This window comes from Ursus americanus, chromosome 7 (genome assembly GCF_024610735.1).
Source record: "Ursus americanus isolate L20-20 chromosome 7, mUrsAme1.1.p, whole genome shotgun sequence".
NCBI lineage: Eukaryota > Metazoa > Chordata > Mammalia > Carnivora > Ursidae > Ursus > Ursus americanus.
The window spans coordinates 62,032,315-62,049,199 of record NC_142133.1 but is presented as its reverse complement, the minus strand read 5'-3'; the positions used below and the strand labels follow the sequence as shown (position 1 = coordinate 62,049,199).

General features: G+C 53.2%; 1 protein-coding gene across 3 annotated transcripts in view; it reads right to left on the bottom strand.

Moving 5' to 3' along the window:
- GALNT14 (polypeptide N-acetylgalactosaminyltransferase 14) overlaps positions 1–16,885 on the bottom strand; it is a 202,144-nt gene that overhangs the window by 32,959 nt on the left and 152,300 nt on the right. For all 3 annotated transcript variants that reach the window (XM_087863747.1, XM_087863746.1, XM_045809137.2), the window contains exons 3-6: positions 13,054–13,152; positions 5,581–5,648; positions 4,373–4,438; positions 4,098–4,219 (exon numbers count right to left, since the gene is read on the bottom strand). In XM_087863747.1, the coding sequence (XP_087719873.1) occupies positions 4,098–4,219; positions 4,373–4,438; positions 5,581–5,648; positions 13,054–13,152 (355 nt within the window). The remainder of the gene's footprint in view (positions 1–4,097; positions 4,220–4,372; positions 4,439–5,580; positions 5,649–13,053; positions 13,153–16,885) is intronic.

Sequence of the window (16,885 nt, the reverse complement as noted above, 5' to 3'; positions counted from 1 at the left end):
AATTTAAAAAAAAAGCAAAAAACCTCCTAGAGAGATCATTCACTCATTTGGTCAACCAGCTTTACCAAGCACCTCTTATAGTTTAGGAATTGTGGTGAGTACAAGGGAGTAAGGCCTCACAGTCTAGGGAAGTGGGGGACAGGTGACAGAGGCTTTCGATGGCAGCCTGGGGGGAGGGGTGCAGGAGAAGGAGGGGTCCTCAAGGAGGTGACAAGAGACATGGGTTCTTGTTCTGGTTCTGCCACCTAGAATACATGCCACCTTGAACACACCAGCACACACTGAGGAACTGTCTCTTCATCTATAAAGCAAAGACAAATTATTATTTGCAAAACTACCGTGCCTTCCTCACAGGGCTTTTGGATGGAACAAAGGAGGGAGGCGTGTGAAAGGCTTTGAAGCATATGTAAGCCATTATTTATATAAATTTACCAAATGCTACAGGGATTGAAATTTCTCAAAATCTTTTTTCCAACTAAAGAAATATGTAGATAAGGAGCGGTGGGAAGAGCCTCTGTTAAAAAAATTAAAACCAACCTGGTGCTTGTTTCAAGTATCGTCGCGTAACCGAAGGGAAGAAACGGGACATCGAGAGGGTTCCATGTGGACGAGACCAGCTGAGGACGGCTTCTGACAGCCCAAGCCCAGCTCTTTCTTATTTCTTTCTATTTTTGAAAATCCCAAACTCCAATTACAGCTTAAAATTTCCACTTCCACTCACAAGACAAATCACGTTTTACTCTGAGACAAGACACATACAAAGACACGTGTTAACACAGGCTGACACACGCCCACATCCCTGTCCTGAAGGGGATGTCTCAGGGGAATGTTCCATCAACAGGAATCAGGGCCTAGTAAAAGTCTCTGCACCCCACGGAGGCTGCTGTGGCCCCTGCAAGGGGCAGAGTCGGACCACAGACCCGGGTCTGTCCGACCAGTCCTCTGCTACCAAAGCTTTAGGTCAGACAGTGGTGGGGACTGGGAGCTCAGCCTGGGAAGATGAGCTCTATCTTGGAGCCAAATGGGAACAGAAGCCTGGGCTACAAGCAGCACTCACATGCAGGAAGGAGGAGGTGAAGGTTTCTCTGAGCTGCAGGTGAGGCTGGCCAGGGATGTAGGAGTGAGAGCATTTTTCAGAGAGGGCTTCTGTGATGGCCTCTGAGGCCCTGGGGCGGAAAGGTTCATTAAGGCTATCTGAGGAAAGCAAGGCCCCCTAACATATCCTGCAGGGCCACATCAGCCTGGGGGGGGGGCGTCCTATAAGTCAAACACTGAACCGCCATGTGAGCCCACCATTCCACTCATTTGTATGGACCCCAAAGAATTGGAAGCAGGTACTCAAACTTACACAGTAATGTTCACAGCAACACTATTCACAATAGTAAAAAGGTGGAAACAACCCAAAATGTCTATTAGCAGAGGAATGCATAAACTGGGTATTCAGGCAGTAATTTCTCCGACATTGGACAGCAGTTTTTTTCTAGATATGTCTCCTGAGGCAAGGGAAACAAAAGCCAAAATAAACTATTGGAACTACATCAAAATAAAAAGCTTCTGCACAGTGAAGGAAACAATCAACAGAACTAAAAGACAAGCCACTGACTGAGAGAATATATTTGCAAATGACCTATCTGATAGAGGGTTAGCCTCCAAAATATATAAAGAACTTATAAAACTCACACCAAAAAAAACCAATCAATTAAAAAATGGGCAGAGGACCTGAGCAGGTATTTCTCCGAAGAAGACATACAGATGGCCAACAAACACTTGAAAAGATGCTCAACCTCACTCATCATCAGGCACATGCAAATCAAACCCACAATGAGGTACAATCTCACAGCTGTGAGAATGGCTAAAATCAACAACACGAGAAACAACAGTTGTTGGAGAGGATGGGGAGAAACAGGAAGCCTCGTGCACTGCTGGTGGGAATGCAAACCGTGCAGCCACAGTATGAAGGTTGCTTGAAAAAGTTAAAAATAGAACTACCCTACGATCCAGTCATCACACTACTAGGTATTTACCCCAAAATACAAAAACACTGATTCAAAGGGATGCATGCACCCCTATGTTTATAGTAGCATTATTTACAATAGCCAAGATGTGGAAGCAGCCCAAGCGTCCATCGACTGATGAACAGATAAAGAAGATGTGGTATACACACACACACACACACACACACACACACACACACACACACAGGAATATTATTCAGCCATAAAAAAGATGACATCTTGCCATTTGCAACAACATGGATGGATCTAGAGGGCATAATGCTAACTGAAATAAGTCAGAGAAAGACAAATGCCATATGATTTCACTCACATGTGGAATTTAAAAAACAAAACAAATGAGCAAAGGAGAGAGAGAGAGAAACCAAGGAACAGACCTTTAACAGCAGGGAACAAACTGATGGTCACCAGAGGGGAGGTGGGTGGGGGGAGGGGTGAAACGGGGGAAGGGGATTCCGAGTACACATGTTGTGATGAACACCGAGCAACATACGGAATTGTTGAATCACTATATTATGCACCTGAAACTAATATAACACTGTATGCCAACTATACTCGAATTAAAATAAAAGCTTAATTAAAAATGTGCTTCTACTGTGACGTTGTGATATAGAAGAGATCTACGCCTGGCCTTTGTTCCTGGTTCACTGAACAAGACCTTCTGAAACCCTGGGGATTTCCTGAGTGATGGGGTGACAGGCATCTTCGTGATTCACAGCAATCGTTTCTCACCAAACCTGAGCTTTTACTAATGAGGTGACTGTTTCTGGGGTGGAGGGGTGAGCCAACCACATGATAAAGGGTTGGCACTTTCAGCCCCCCCATCCCCTCCCGTCTGGGACACAGCAAGGGGAGGATTTGGAAGGGCCTCTAGGGCCAGGCAAAGCCCCTCAACTAAACGGTCTGTTCATAATCTACTATTTCTCAGTGCAGACCTCTTCACCTGGATTGTGCCAGAAAGAGGGGAAGAGAGGATTTTCCTAAACGGCGCTAAGCGCCTCTCCCAATCTCGGGGCAGGCGATCACGGGACGGGTATTCGCATCTGGGCCCACGTGTGAGAGCTCTGCACACCCGCCGAGGTTCTCTCATTGGAACGAACAGAGTTGGGAAGGATTTCCCACTTCTCTAAGCAGTTCACACATACGGATTCTTTCGTCCTCAATACGGTCATTCTGCGGGGAAGAGCAGGGAAGCTGCCACAAAGAGCAAGGAAATCACCACGGCACGGCGAAGAGGCGGTGGGGGCTCAGGCGCGTGTGGTGCCGCCAGGGAAAATCAGTCCAAGTCACGCCATTCCCCCGACACCGCGTCCTCATCTGTGAAATGGGTATGTGAGAAATACGCGGCCTCGTACTTCACGGAGCAGCTGTGGGAGTCGGTGACTCAGGGCGGACAGGAAGGGCACAAATGCTAAGCCCCTACAGTACAGAGCCTTCTGTAGATCAGGACAGGGCGGACGGTGTTTGTGGGATATATAATCCGACCGGAACATTAAGGGAAGGTTCTTCTCATTTTCAAAAGGAGTAACTGAGACATGGAGTGAGGAAGCAGACGGAATTCCAGAGCAATTTAAGGGCAGGCAGAGGCCAGGAATTCAGGTTTCTCGGCATTCTGCCCACGTGCCTCGGCCTTTGGGCAAGGGTGACGCATGGGTGGAGGGAAGACAGAAGTCTCAGGAATTGGGTGACAAGGCCCAGTCACCTCCACTGCCTTCTTGTCACAAAAGGCACTCATCAGGGCTCCCTTTCCAGAACCTTCTATCGTCTGGGAGAAATAGTTCTGGGCAGTTCTCTCACCCAAAAGCTGCAGGGGTCATGTATCAGCAGCTGCCAGCAACCCCACTCACAGGCCTGCTGCAGGTGCCAGTGTGATACAAAGAACAGGTCCCCGGCTTTGCCGCCCCACCGCCTGCTGTGTGACAGTGGGCAGGCAGCTCTACCTCAGTGTCTCCATCTATCACATAGGGACAGCACTCAGCCCCACCCCTCTCCCAGAGGGCCTGGGGGCGTATGTGAAGTGCTGGCTTGAGAGAGCCTAGAGGAGGTGGGGGCGCAGCAGTGTGACCCTCAGTCTGCCCCACTCACCTCTTTGACTCTGTGCAGCAGGGGCTGGAGCCAGTCCCTGTTCACCTCGCAGTGGCTGTCCAGGAAAGTCAGAGTGGTGCCCTTGGCAACGCTGGCGCCCCGGATCCGGGACCGGACCAGACCTGTGGTAGCGACAAATGGGCAAGTGGGCACCCCTGTCCTTCCGTCTTCCAGAGAGCTCACAGAGGAGCCACACGACATTCCCTGCACACTAAACGCACATCCCCAGCCCCCACACCCACACTCCAAGGCCCCGCCCAGCTGCACAGACCTACCTTGCCGCTCGCTGTTGCGTATGCACTTCACCTTGGGCAACTTGACAAGCTGCAGGCAGTCCTCAGCTGCAAAGACAAAATGTTTGTGGTGTGAGCACCCGGCGGTGGACATGAACCCGGAGAGTAGGTAAGGCAGCCCAGCCTGCCGTCCCTGCCCCCACCGCAGGCCCTGTCCTGACTCCAGGGTGGTTGTGGGCTTTGGATGAGGCTGACCGACCACTGCTATCGATATACAACGTGGCCCAGTCCATGCAAAGTGGCCTCTTTGGTGCAGGTCGGTCACATAGCAGCACTTGTGTGCTTACTAGGAAGCACTCCCACATGGGAATTCTTGGTACGATCACCTGGAGACTCTTCTCCTTTCCTACAGACCATTAAAAAAATGAGATAAGAGTCCTGCTCACTCTAATGGGTTCTAGCAAAAACTGCTGGGAGACCACACAATGGATGAGATAAATTTCAGAGTTTCCTTTCTGATCATGGGCTTTTGATCCTGGAGACCTTATCTGTTAAGTGATCTGTTCAGGGTATCCCATCACACAGAGACGGCTTAACTCTCCACCATTCAGGGGAATGTGCCAGGATGGGCAGGAGGAGACCCCCGGCTTATCTCCGGCTTGCCAGCTTACCCATCACTTGCTTGATTCACCAATCCTCTGAACTCCACGTTGGGACCCCACCATGTTGGCTTTGTTTCGCTGGTTTACCAACCTTACCCTCTCTCCCACGGAGCCCACCCAGTCCGAGGGGAATGAAAGGAGGGGGTGGTTTCAGCCTGCAATCAGGCTAGCGATTCCCACAGATACAAGTCAGGAACCTCTAGCGCTATAAATTGCCCTGGGCTCTGGGTCCCAGGGTCAATCCTCCAAAGGTTTCCACGTCCAGGAATGTAGGTTAGGGGCGCGCGTGCACGCGCGCGCACACACACACACACACACACACACACACACACACACACACACCAACAATCATGGATCTACTAAATTTACTGTGTAGGTCCTCAAAGACTCGCAGCAGAGAATCCAAGACATTTTTTTTTAAAGGTAAGGTTTATCTCCCTCTTGAGCCCCTCAGGGACACTCAAAGTCTTCCGTACCTGCTACAAAGCCAGGCTTTCCCCCTTCCCTGGAGAACCAGTGGAGTGGCCTCTGCCTGTTATGCGGGGGCTGGGAACTTGTATCTACAGAGCAAGGGGATGAGATACTTACGGTCATTGCTGAAGTCATCTACTAATATGATCTCCTGGATCAGATTCATCGGCGTGCGGTTTAATACACTGCGAGGTGGAAGGAGGGGAGATGATTATGACGTCTAGTGACAAATGCATGTATTAACCCGAGCTTTAAATAGACATCATCACATTTGAGGAATGAAAACTCAGGGCAACCAAAGGGCTTGTGCCGTTACACTGCTGACCTGTGAGCCCCTGGGATACGACCCTGCCTTCTCCTGGTGAATGCCACCGCACGCACCCATGGAGTCGGGAACCCAGGAGTCATCCTCAGTGACCACCCTTCCCCACCGCCGCCGCCCCCAAACCCCATACAAAATCAGTGACCGGACCCGCCTGTTCTACTGGAGAAGGTCACTCAAACCACTTCCACCTCTTACACCTCTGTCCCAGTTCAACTTTTGCCCAATTTTTTGCAGCAGCCTTGACCTGACCAGGCCGTCCTCGCAGGGCCTCCAGAGTGAGCTCTCTGAAGGCTCGATTTGATCTCTCATCATGTGGCTTTCCTCACTAACACAAACAACTAAGTTGAGCCTCCCCAGGGTCTTGCCACCATCTCCACCCAAACCCTCAGCACGCTCGCTCTCCACGATCTGGACACGATCATGCCCAGGGCCCTCATCTGGTGGCATCCTGCTTGTTCATAACGGAGAGCCCCAGGTCTCCCTCGATGCCGTGGCCCGAAATGCCCCTCTTCTGCCACAAGGACCCGTTCACCACACCTCCTAACAGCTTCCCACTACTTGGCATGAATTGCTTCCACTTCCTGCGGCTTTCACCCGCCTGACTCTGAGGGCTGGTTTGCTGGCCCCACTGGTCCACTCCTGTCCCTGGGGGCAGGGTCCTTGTCAGTACTCTCTGCATTGCCAGAGGCCAGCCCAGAGCCATGGCCTGTCATTTCCTCCAGGGGTGGGTACTATCCAGCTCCTCTGCGCTCAGCACTGGGTCTACAAGGAACCAAGGGGAAGTCTGCTCTGCCTTCCAGAAGCTCGAAGTCGAGGAGCTCCTTACTACAAGCTGTGTGATCTGGGGCAATTTCCTTTACTGCTCTGTGCGGTAAGAAGCCCCATCTGTAAAATGGAGACAACAGCAGTACCTACTTCACTGGGCCATTGGGAGAATTGGAGAGAAAATGTTTCTAGAGGATTTAGCACCATGTCTGGCTCAAAGCAGCAATTCCTGTCGCAGGAATGTGCAGCAGGAATGACTTGGCATTGACTTCACGTGCCAGCCTGGACTGCGAATTGGGCTTACAGGGAGAGGCTGCGTTTCCATGTTCCTTTGGGGTCTCAGGCCGTATTCCACATCCGAACGCCCCAGACCACTCAGTTCCTCGGGCACCTTCCAAGGCCATACTGCCCACTGTAGGGTGCCCGTGGCCCTGTGTGTGTTGGAGAGGGGTTCGGATGGTGCTGGTAGAGGCGCTGTGAGTTCCCTCAGGAGGGCCGATCTGAGCCCTGCTTCCCGTGAGCAGCCCTGTGTAAGCAGGATGCAGAGACTCTCCAGGAGAACTTTGCCTGGAGCTACTTTTATTTATGAAGCCTTAATTCTCACCATGGCAACTAGTATAAGGTGGGAGAGGAACCCTGACTCCAAGCCCTGAGCTGGCTGTTGGGAGGTGGGGACAGGGAAGGGCAGGCGGTGGTGGGAGGAGACCCTCGCCACATGGGATCAATTGACAGTCCCAAAGAAAACACACACCAACCCCATAACCAGTCCTCTAATCAGACAGGGGAGGGGGGAGGGAGGCAGCAAGAGAGGGAAAACCTGCTTGAAGAATACCCTCTAATGAGGTTTGATTAAGGCGGCAGCTTCCGCATGCGATTCCCCCTAAATCCCTGCCGGCTCTTTGAGATTCAAGAGTTCTCTTCTGTGAACATCAAAAGGTAAATCGCGTGCAGCTCTGTGCGGGTTGAACTGAGAGATGATTAGCGAATAAAAAATGTCCAGGGTTTAAAAAAAAAAAACCACCACCCAGAAATCGTCAGCACTAAGAGCTAATTAGACCATTTCCTGGTAACACCTGGCTTGTTTTTGCTCCTCTGATCAGAGCAATTGGAGTGATAGCGGGGGCTCTAGGAACGCGGCTCCGGATTGCGAGGCCTGCGAGGGGCACGTGCTCTGGGCTCCTGGGGTGGCCGGAGGAGAAAGGTCAAGTCCAGCCCAGGGGAGCTGGCCTGGCCTCAGAGGACCCCCCCCCCCCCGCCAGGGCCCTCCTTCTGCACATCCACTGCCACTCCCACCACCCTGCCCCTGGTTGCTCCGTTCCCCCCTCACTTTGCTGTCCCCAGTTTGTCCTCCAGGCAGCTTCACCAGCCCGCCTCTCTCCGCCATGACTGGTCCCTGTCCTTTCCCTACAGCCTCAGCGTGACAGTGAGCGCTCACCTCACTGGCATACCGGGGTCCCACTCTGCCTGGGAGGTATTCTAGAACGGAGTCTCCTTATACACGGCTCACTTCTCTGGCCGAGGGTAGCTGTGCTGCCAGCATCTCCCCCCACCTTTGACTTTTCTGCCGCTGTGCCCGTGCGGCGGGGCCCACACGGAGCAGCCTGCGAGCGGCGGGCACAGCCGTGTGAGCAGCGTGGGAGGCCGGGCGGCTCCGCTGTGCCACCCTGAGCGAGACGCCAGGCCACTCCCAGCCTTCGTTTTCCTCTGTAATTACATTTTCCCTGTAAAGGCAGGCGATATTAATACTTGACCTACTTCACAGGCTTCTGTACGTATGAAATGAGGAAATGTATTTGAAATTGCTTCATGAGCTCCGCGGTGCCGTATGCAGGCAGGGTTTATCAAATGCTCCATAAACCCCAGGTGAATGAAGACCTGAGGCCGGCTGACAGTTAACTTTGGTCGTTCTGGAGCCAGGCTGACTTGGGTGCAAGTACTCTATCCACGCTGGCTTGAGAGCTTCGGTACTGAGGTATGTAGGTACTTAGCTACTGAACTTGCAGCACCCCAACTTCTTCAGCTGCATGAAAGGTGCTTAGCACTGAGCTTGGCACCGCGGCTGCTTTTGGAATCTGCGTATGGATAATAATGATGGTACTGGTTCTCAAAGTGTGGTCCCAGGGCCAGCAGCCTCTATGTCACCTGGGGACTCGTTAGAAAGGCAAATGCGTGGGCCCCACTCTAGACTTACTGCGTTAGAACACCTGGGGCTAGGAGGCTGCAGGGGCTTCTGATGTGGGCTCAGGTATGAGAGCCGCACAGCACTGCTGCCCGCCCTGGCTGGAGGGGCATCCTGACACCTGTTGTCCCTTGCACGGGCTCCCTCGGTGCCATGTGCTGCAGCGAGGCCTTTACCTACCTGAACTCCCTCTTCCCCATAATCATGTGAGGTGGTTATCAGCAGCTCTTGTTTTACAGGAAAGGAAACTGAGACAGAGGGGTCAAGGAACTTGTCCAGGTCACATAGCTGGTAGCAGACCAGGCCCCAGGGTCCCATTTCTTATCCACCTTTACCTAAGAAACCACTCCTCTAACTCCAGGATTTTACAAAAAAGCAACAATAAGGAGATTCAGGATATAAAGAGATCAACTGCACATGCTCTGGAGCCCCCACGGGAAATGTAGGGTTGAAGGATGCCCCAAAAGGAAGGGGACAGCCCTGGGTCTCACATCTACCCAGGGACCCACTGCAATACCAGACAAGAGAAACCACTCCTCAGGGCTTGTCTTCTCTCTCCTTAAGTGAAAGAAGTCCTTCGTTGATCTGGGTTGTGACACTTTCCCTCCCCCCATCAGGCCTCTGCCTGGCTCTGAGCGTCCCCATGTGTGCCCTTCCAGCCCGCAGCCCCTAGCTAACTCAGGAGCTCAGGGGGCCAGAGGGCTCGGGCAGGGATGGGCAGAGGGACAAAGGCTTGGCCAAGTACTGGGGGGAGGGAGGGGGAAGAGAGGGTACATTCAGTCCTCCCCTTGAGTGTCTTTTTGTGAGAGCCTGGAAGCAAAGCCATCAGAATTCTGGAACATGAAGGATGAAAGATACCTCAGAGAAGATCCTTGCATTGACGACAAAGTAAGATAGGAAGTGCTCCTCATTCAGTCCCACCTCCGTGCTAGTGATTTATTTGTGCGTCAGGACAGGGAGGGTAAGGAAAGTAGAGAATCCCAAGGCAAATCATACCTGCCATGGGCATTTCTAGAAGCAATCTTCCTTGCTTCCACCCCTAATATCCACCTTCATCTTGCTTTTGATATAAAAGCCTGTCTGTTCACACACAGGTCTCCCCTCATTCCACTATTTTCATGTATCACACTTGGATCTGAGCCTGGGGGCCTGGCTTCTATCAGAAGTTCCTCAGAAGCAGGAAATAGGTCCATGGACTCTCCTGGCAAAGCGCCCAGCAGTTTGGTGTATGGTCTGGCACTTTCTGGGGGCCTTTTGAAAAGTATGGCGTGGATGGGTCGCAAGCCCCCTTTCGGAGCACAGTGCACAGGGCCTTGGGGCAGCCCTCATCAGGCTGGTGGACAGAGGCGCGGGGGCTGTGTCCTTAGCTGCCCCCCACGTCCCTCCAGGAAGTCAGGAAGCTGAGTCTTGGCTTCTGTGCTTCCTAGCCCGGTGGCTTTAGGCCTCCATTCACTTCATGCACCCCTGACTTCAGAGGCTCCGGAGGGGACTCCAACTGAAGTGAGATGTAATGTGTTCTGGAGACCATAAAGCTCAGCATACATTTAAAATATTAATAATATTATTATAAAGTATCATTATTACTCTTATAAAGAGATGGAGGAGCGGCGGGACGAGAAGGGAAAATACGTCTTAGAGCCGAAAGGGACGAGTCTATAGGCAGCAGCTGTATGGGAAATGGGGGGCCTGGGGGCCCCACGGGATAGTAGAATACCCCCAAATGTCCCAAGGTAATGTCTTCTTGTGGGAAATGTGATAGAACCAGGAATGCTGGTAACATGAAAGATGTTTTCATTCCCGTCTTTACCGATGCGGTCAGTGACCGACACAAGGTCACACGGCTAGGAAGTGGTAAGGGAAGGACTTGACTCCAGGTACCCCACAGCCTCTTTTTCTTGAGAGCTCAGTAGCTGTGCAGATATGGACACAGCTAACGTGGCTCAAGCACCTAGTTTCGCCAGCTGCAGTGGCCAGTCCCTTACCCGACTGAACCCAAAGCAACTCCATGCGGTAGCTGTGGTCATGATTCCCATTTCCTTGATCAGGCAACTGAGTCACAGGGAACTTAGGTAAGAGATGAATAAGACGTAAGCTCCTTGCCCTAAAGGAGCTCACTGAAGATGACATCTGGGAAAAATGCATTAGGTGCTAGAGTTGAGATGTGCAGTAAGGAGCCCAGAGGAAGGCCCTAAGGGGGCGTGTGTGTGTGTGTGTGTGTGTTGAGGGGTGGACGTGTTTGATGTCAGAGGACTCCTAGAAAGAAAAAGAGAGGCCAGCTGGGAAGGCAAGGAGCCTCTCTCTGATCCCGTAGTGTCCTCACGGAAACATCTGGCAGACGTACCCAGACATGACCTTGTGGAACAGCCACCATGAGTGGTGAAAGGCGGAGGCTGCCCTAAGTTTGTTCCGGAAACCCTACCTCGTGCCCAAGCAGACCATGACAGGAGTGGGGCTGTGGTGTAGCATTTTCAAAGTAGCCACCTCTGCTCCACTGTGAGCCCGCTCAGCCTGCACGGCCCAGGAACAACGTTCTCCCCTCACCAGAAAAGACCCAGGTAAATCAGATCACCCCGTACCCTCGTCCCCTACATGTACTCGTTCAAGTTTACAAATCAGACAGGTACTTTATTAGTCTACTGTGAGACTCACAGTGACTCCTGACAGTGACTCAGGACATTTTCGTGTTAAGACCTGAAGCCTCGTTGGGAAATCGAATGTGAATCTGGTGACCTGCGGGCCGAACACAGCAGCCAGGGCAGACAGGGCAAGCAGCTGGCAGAAGGAACGAGCTGGCCAGCTGCCAAGGACATCTGGGCAGCAGACAGAGCTGCCCCTGTGGACAGGGGAAACAATGTGCGTTTGGGCAGGACCGTCCCTGCATTTCTATGGGATGCATGGACCCTCCACAGCAGACATTCATTGGAAGTGACAGTGGCCCCCAAGACATGGTGCCTGCCATCAGGGTGAACCTACTGCTGACTCCCTCCCATCACCTGGAGCTTCCCTGCCTGCCCACCACCAGGCATAGGAAGGTGTGGCTTCGTGATGGAAATGACGAGAGATTTTGCCATGCTTGGTTGTCCTCTCCCAGTCCCTCCCTCTCTGTGGGATCAGGCGACCATGTGCTGAGCTGCCTACCCGACAGGGGGGCCTCATGCAGGCCAGGTGTCTAGGGGCATGGAGATATGCAGGCACTTTATCCCAGGGCCGGCCCCAACACCAGGGAGGCTGAACACCACCTGGAGCATGGCCTGGCCTATGGAAGCTGCTGAGAGGAACTGAGGTCAGCAAGGGTTTGAAACCAGCTTCCCCACCGTTAGCTAAGCAAGAGGAGCCTCGATTTAGCATCTCCGAGTCTCAGTCCCCTCAGCTGTAAAGCGGGGACAGCAGTGGCCTCCCACCTCCCCAGCTGAGAGTATGAGCCAAGGCGTGTCTGCACACCAGAGGGCCTCATGACTGATGGTCGGCATTGCCACCGTCTGAGATGTCAATGATGCCGGAGACCTGAAACAGGAAGGGGGGCCAGGTGGTGTTGGGGGTAGGATGGGCAAGGAGGCCCCAGAGCTACGGAAGGATGTGGCCTGGGGAAGGGGAGCCAAAACAACCAGGGCCAAATCCCCAGGGCCCCATCTGTGTGCCACGGGGAGTTCTGCTGGGCTCTGGTGCTGGGACTTCTGCATGTCCCAGCTTTGTGCAGGCCATGGGTCGGACAAAGGAAGAATGCACCTGTTAGAGCAAGAACGGGGCCCAGACTCGGAACTGCGGGTGGTGGAGAGGAGAAGCGGGGTCGGGGCTGGAACAGAAGGGAGATGGCTGGGAAAGGAAGTGTCAGCCACTGCCTTCAGGCTGCTCTGATTTGCACTGAGGCTCCTGGCCACGTGGGAGGCTGTGGAGAGGCGGGTGCTGGGAGAGGCAGCACTTGGCAGACCCAAGTTCTAATCCCAGCCTGATGCTGGGGTGGGGTATGTCCTCAGTCTCGCGGAACCTTAGCAACCCTGGCAGCTGTGGAAGTTAGAACTGTTCCAGAGGCAGCCTAGCACGATGGTTAAGGGCGTGAGCTCCAGGTCCTCTGTGGCTGCCGGTGACGGGCAAGCTGCTGACCACCTCGGGCCTCTGTCTCTCCCCATATAAAACAGGGGACAAGCCGCCCTCACAGGGGTGCGAGGAGTGACAGAATGGAAGCGAGTCAGACAGCACTTGCACGGACTCAGAGATGTCTGATATTTTTAGTGCAGGGCTAGTTCCCCCACCCCCGGTGACCAGACCCCTCTTCCCGAGAGCTGGGCCTGGGAGGGCCGACCGATGAGGAGGGCTGTCTCACCTGCGGATGGTTCTGAGCAGGGTGGAGCGGGCCTCGTTGTGGAAGGTGATGATGATGCTGGTGGGAGGGAGGTCCGTGCAGTACACCAGCAGGGTGCATCTGGGGAAGGAAAGGCAGGAGGACACATAAGACCTTGGGGGCGAAGCAGAGTTAAGTGCTGGAACCAAGGGCACTGTGGCCGTCACAGTATGGATGGAGGCCTGGTGCCTGGGGGGACCGGCCCAGCTGCCCAGCACAGGTGAAGACTCCAGGGCAGGGCAGCGCCCAGCATGACTGAAGTTCAATTCCCCACCTCCACAGAGGAACTTGGACTTGGATCCAAATTCAGTTAGTGCACAGAACATAAACGTGGGGTTTCTCGCACGCCGAGTTAATGCACAGAGGTTCCTGGCAGCCACACAAAGCAACCCCTATGTCTTGGGCTCTGCTCCCCAGTCTGTGTTCATCTGGGTCGGCAGAAGCCTCACCGTGTCCTGGGCCAGCAGCTCCAGCCCACCCCACCATGCTGACCTCTGACCTCCTGCCACACAGGCGGAAATCCGGCACGTTTAACCAGGCAGAGCCCTAAAACCCTGGCATAGACAATAAAACCCCATCTTGAAAAAGCATTCATTTCCACGTGTCCAGGATCATTTCGTATGACAATTACATCTGGGGTAATTTCAATTTAATACCTCGCTGCAAGGGAAAATTGTAGCCCGCAGCCCGAAAATTACTATAATAATGAAAATAAACCCGCCAAGTGATGCTGGTGCCACCAGGGACTATCTCTGGGTAAGTGCTTCCTCCTGTTTGCAGCTCTTTCAGGGGCTGTCCAATTACGGGGAGTGGTATTAAACGAGGAAGTAAATAACAGACATTTGGGGAGTGAAACAGTTCTTCTCTTCGTTTTCCAATTTCGTCCTCGGCTCAGACCTTTGCATTTGGGGTCCGGAGATCCCAGGATGGACTTCCAGGCGACCATGAGCCCAGTGAAACTGTTTGCAAAGCAGTGTATGCAAATGTGTGGGTTGTTGTGGTTTGGTTTTGTTTTTCTCTGGAAAGATGATTCATAGTTTTCACTAGATTCTCAAAGAAGTCTGTGGCTGAAAACACTTCATCTCAATCCTAGGCCAGTGAGCCTGATGTCCCTTTGGCCTCCTTGAGACCTGAACATGTTCGTCCAAAAGCAAACAATGAACAGGAGAATTTACACAGAGAAAGAGGGGCTCTTGTGCTCAGGGCCTAAGCAGAGCTGGGCTTGGGTCACCTGCCAAGAGCCAAGAATTAGGAAAGGAAGGCCCCAGGGGAAAGGAGAGTAGAAAGGTGAGTCATGACCTTCAGGCCTTCCCCATGCCCCCCCCCCCCCCCCCCCCGCCAGAGACAATGCCTCACCACATCATGTCAGCTCCACCTACTAAGAAAACCCTCCAGAATCCACTCCTCTTCTCTTGTCCCCATGGTCCTGGCTCCCAGAGTCCTCATTCCTCTCAGGGATTCCTGTGGCAGCCTCCTGACTGGTCTTCCTGCCTCCCCCCTCTGCCCCTGCCACTCACGTCCTGTCCACCACACAATTCTACTCAGGCCTTCCTCTGGCCTGAAGCCCTCAGTGGCTCCTGATGCAGAAAGTCCAAACTCCCTATCACAGCCCTTGAGACCTCCCACAGTGGCAGCATCGTATGTTGCCAGAACTCTCTGGCCCTGCTCACACTAGGACTTCTGCGTGGAGCAGTGTCCTTCCTCCTTTCTCCACCTAATGAGCTCCTACTCATCCTTTAAGACCCAGAGCAAATGCCCCCCCTTCTGTGAAGGTGTTCCGTACTCCCCCAGATAAGCAATGACCTGTCCTCTGTGCTCCCGTAATTCTGTACAGATCTCTCTTCTAGAATTTTCGGAGCTGGGAATGTCTCCTGCACTTGACTATTATTTCCTCTAGGGAAGGACCCTTGTCTATCTCCATGTCCCTAGAACAAGAATTCAGCATACTAGATGCCCATTCATGGGGAGAGGGAGAAAGAAATTTGGGAAATGCATTCCTAACTCAGCTGACGACTTAAGAGTTGATGGCTTTCAAAGGCGTGGCAGCCAGCCTCCCCGAAGGCTTCCGGTAAATCTCAATGCCTCATGTAGTTCTGTCCCTCACTGAATCAGCTCTAGCTCCCACAACCAACGGAATATGATGGAAGTGACAGTGGGCGACTTCCAAGGCTAAACCGTAGGACTGTGGGCTCTGCCTTGGCCACCTGGAGGGAAGCCAGCGGCCGAGGAAACTCAAGCCACCCTGCGGAGGGATGCCCGTGTGTGGAAGTACCGAGGCCTCTTGCCCGCCGTCGCCACCACCCACTTGCCAGCCACGGGAATGAGCCGCTGTGGAAGTGAGCCCCCCAGCTTCCGCCAAGCCTGCAGATGACAGAAGCCCCAGCAGCTCCACGCCGGACCTGCTCGGAACTCCTGATCCATGAAGACTAAGAAGATAAGCAACGATTCCAGTGGTTTTAAGCTACTAAGTTTTGGGGGTGACTTGTTAGGCATTTGTTAACTATTATAAAACGGGAAGGAAAATGCCTTGACATAGCCCCCAGGGAGAAGAGGCCTTGAACTTGCCTATCTTTATATACAGACCTGAGTTTAAATTGGGAGCAATGAGGAAGAAGGGCAGGTGGCTGGTTGAGATGGACTTGTGGGGAGCCCTCAGTTGCCACACTGCGGGGTCTACGAGGGCATGGAGGGGCATGGAGAGACCCAGGCAGAGGAAGAGGCAGCAGCCAGCATGGGGAGACCCAAAGGAAGGAGGTGGATGTCGGGAGCAGAGCGATGCTCGTCTGTCTTTTACAGGAAGGTAATAAAGCTGAGAGCTTAGCAGGACCTCCTTGTCTCTGTCGGAGAGAGGGGACAAAAAGAAAGACTGACCCGCATGACTCATAACACCACAACTGGCAGGGCTGTGCCAAGGATCAGGCGCTGGGCACTGCCGTGGGGATGGCAAAGGGACCCCAAACCCTAGCTCTGGTGATGGAAGTTATTGAGGACAAGTTCGTGTGGGAGGGTGAGAGTGGAAGCCGCCGCTCAGAGAGCTTCTGGGGACAGAGGCCATTCCTCCTACCTTGGCCAGTGCAGCTGGGAGGCGGGTGTGTGACTGTACGATGACCCAGCAGCACGCACACACACGGGGCTCGCAGAGCAGAGAGGCAGGCTCATGTCCACCTGGGGTGCTGAAGTCTTCACGGGCGAGGAGGTGCTAGACGAGCTAGCGACGGACGGAGAGAAATGGGGTACAGGGTCCCAGTCCCGGTAGGGTTCTGGACCCGCAGGCTGAGTGCCGCAGTGAGACTGTTCATAGACTATTCGCCTGGGGGTCGTACCCCACCGACCGGATGTGGGACTACAGGCCAACCACCTCCTCTCCTATCTGCTGTCCACTCATCTGCAGGACAGGGCTTGGGCTCTCCTGCTGAGGGTTCCCGTGCATAGTAATCGGAAGCTCTGATTGCAGCTGACACCAAATAAAAATGATTTGACAGAATGCCACAAAGACCGTTCTGCAGCTTGGGCTCAACTGTGTGGCTGGACATCGAATTGACTTTTCTGAGCCTCAGTTTCTCTGTCTGGAAAGTGGAGACAACAATTTTTAACTTGCAGATTTTTCCCCTAGATTATTGCTGTTGTTTAATATTCCATGCTTGATAAAACTGTCAGGACTGTTATCTTCAACAGCAAGTTCAAATGTGCAGAGTACTCCCCCCATTGGGCGGTTCTGTCTTGTCTGACAGAGGGCGAGGCGCCCTGAAAGGTGAGGGGGGAGGGGGAAAGAGCAAAGAACCCAGCAACAGTTTTAGAGAAACGAAGCCGGGTT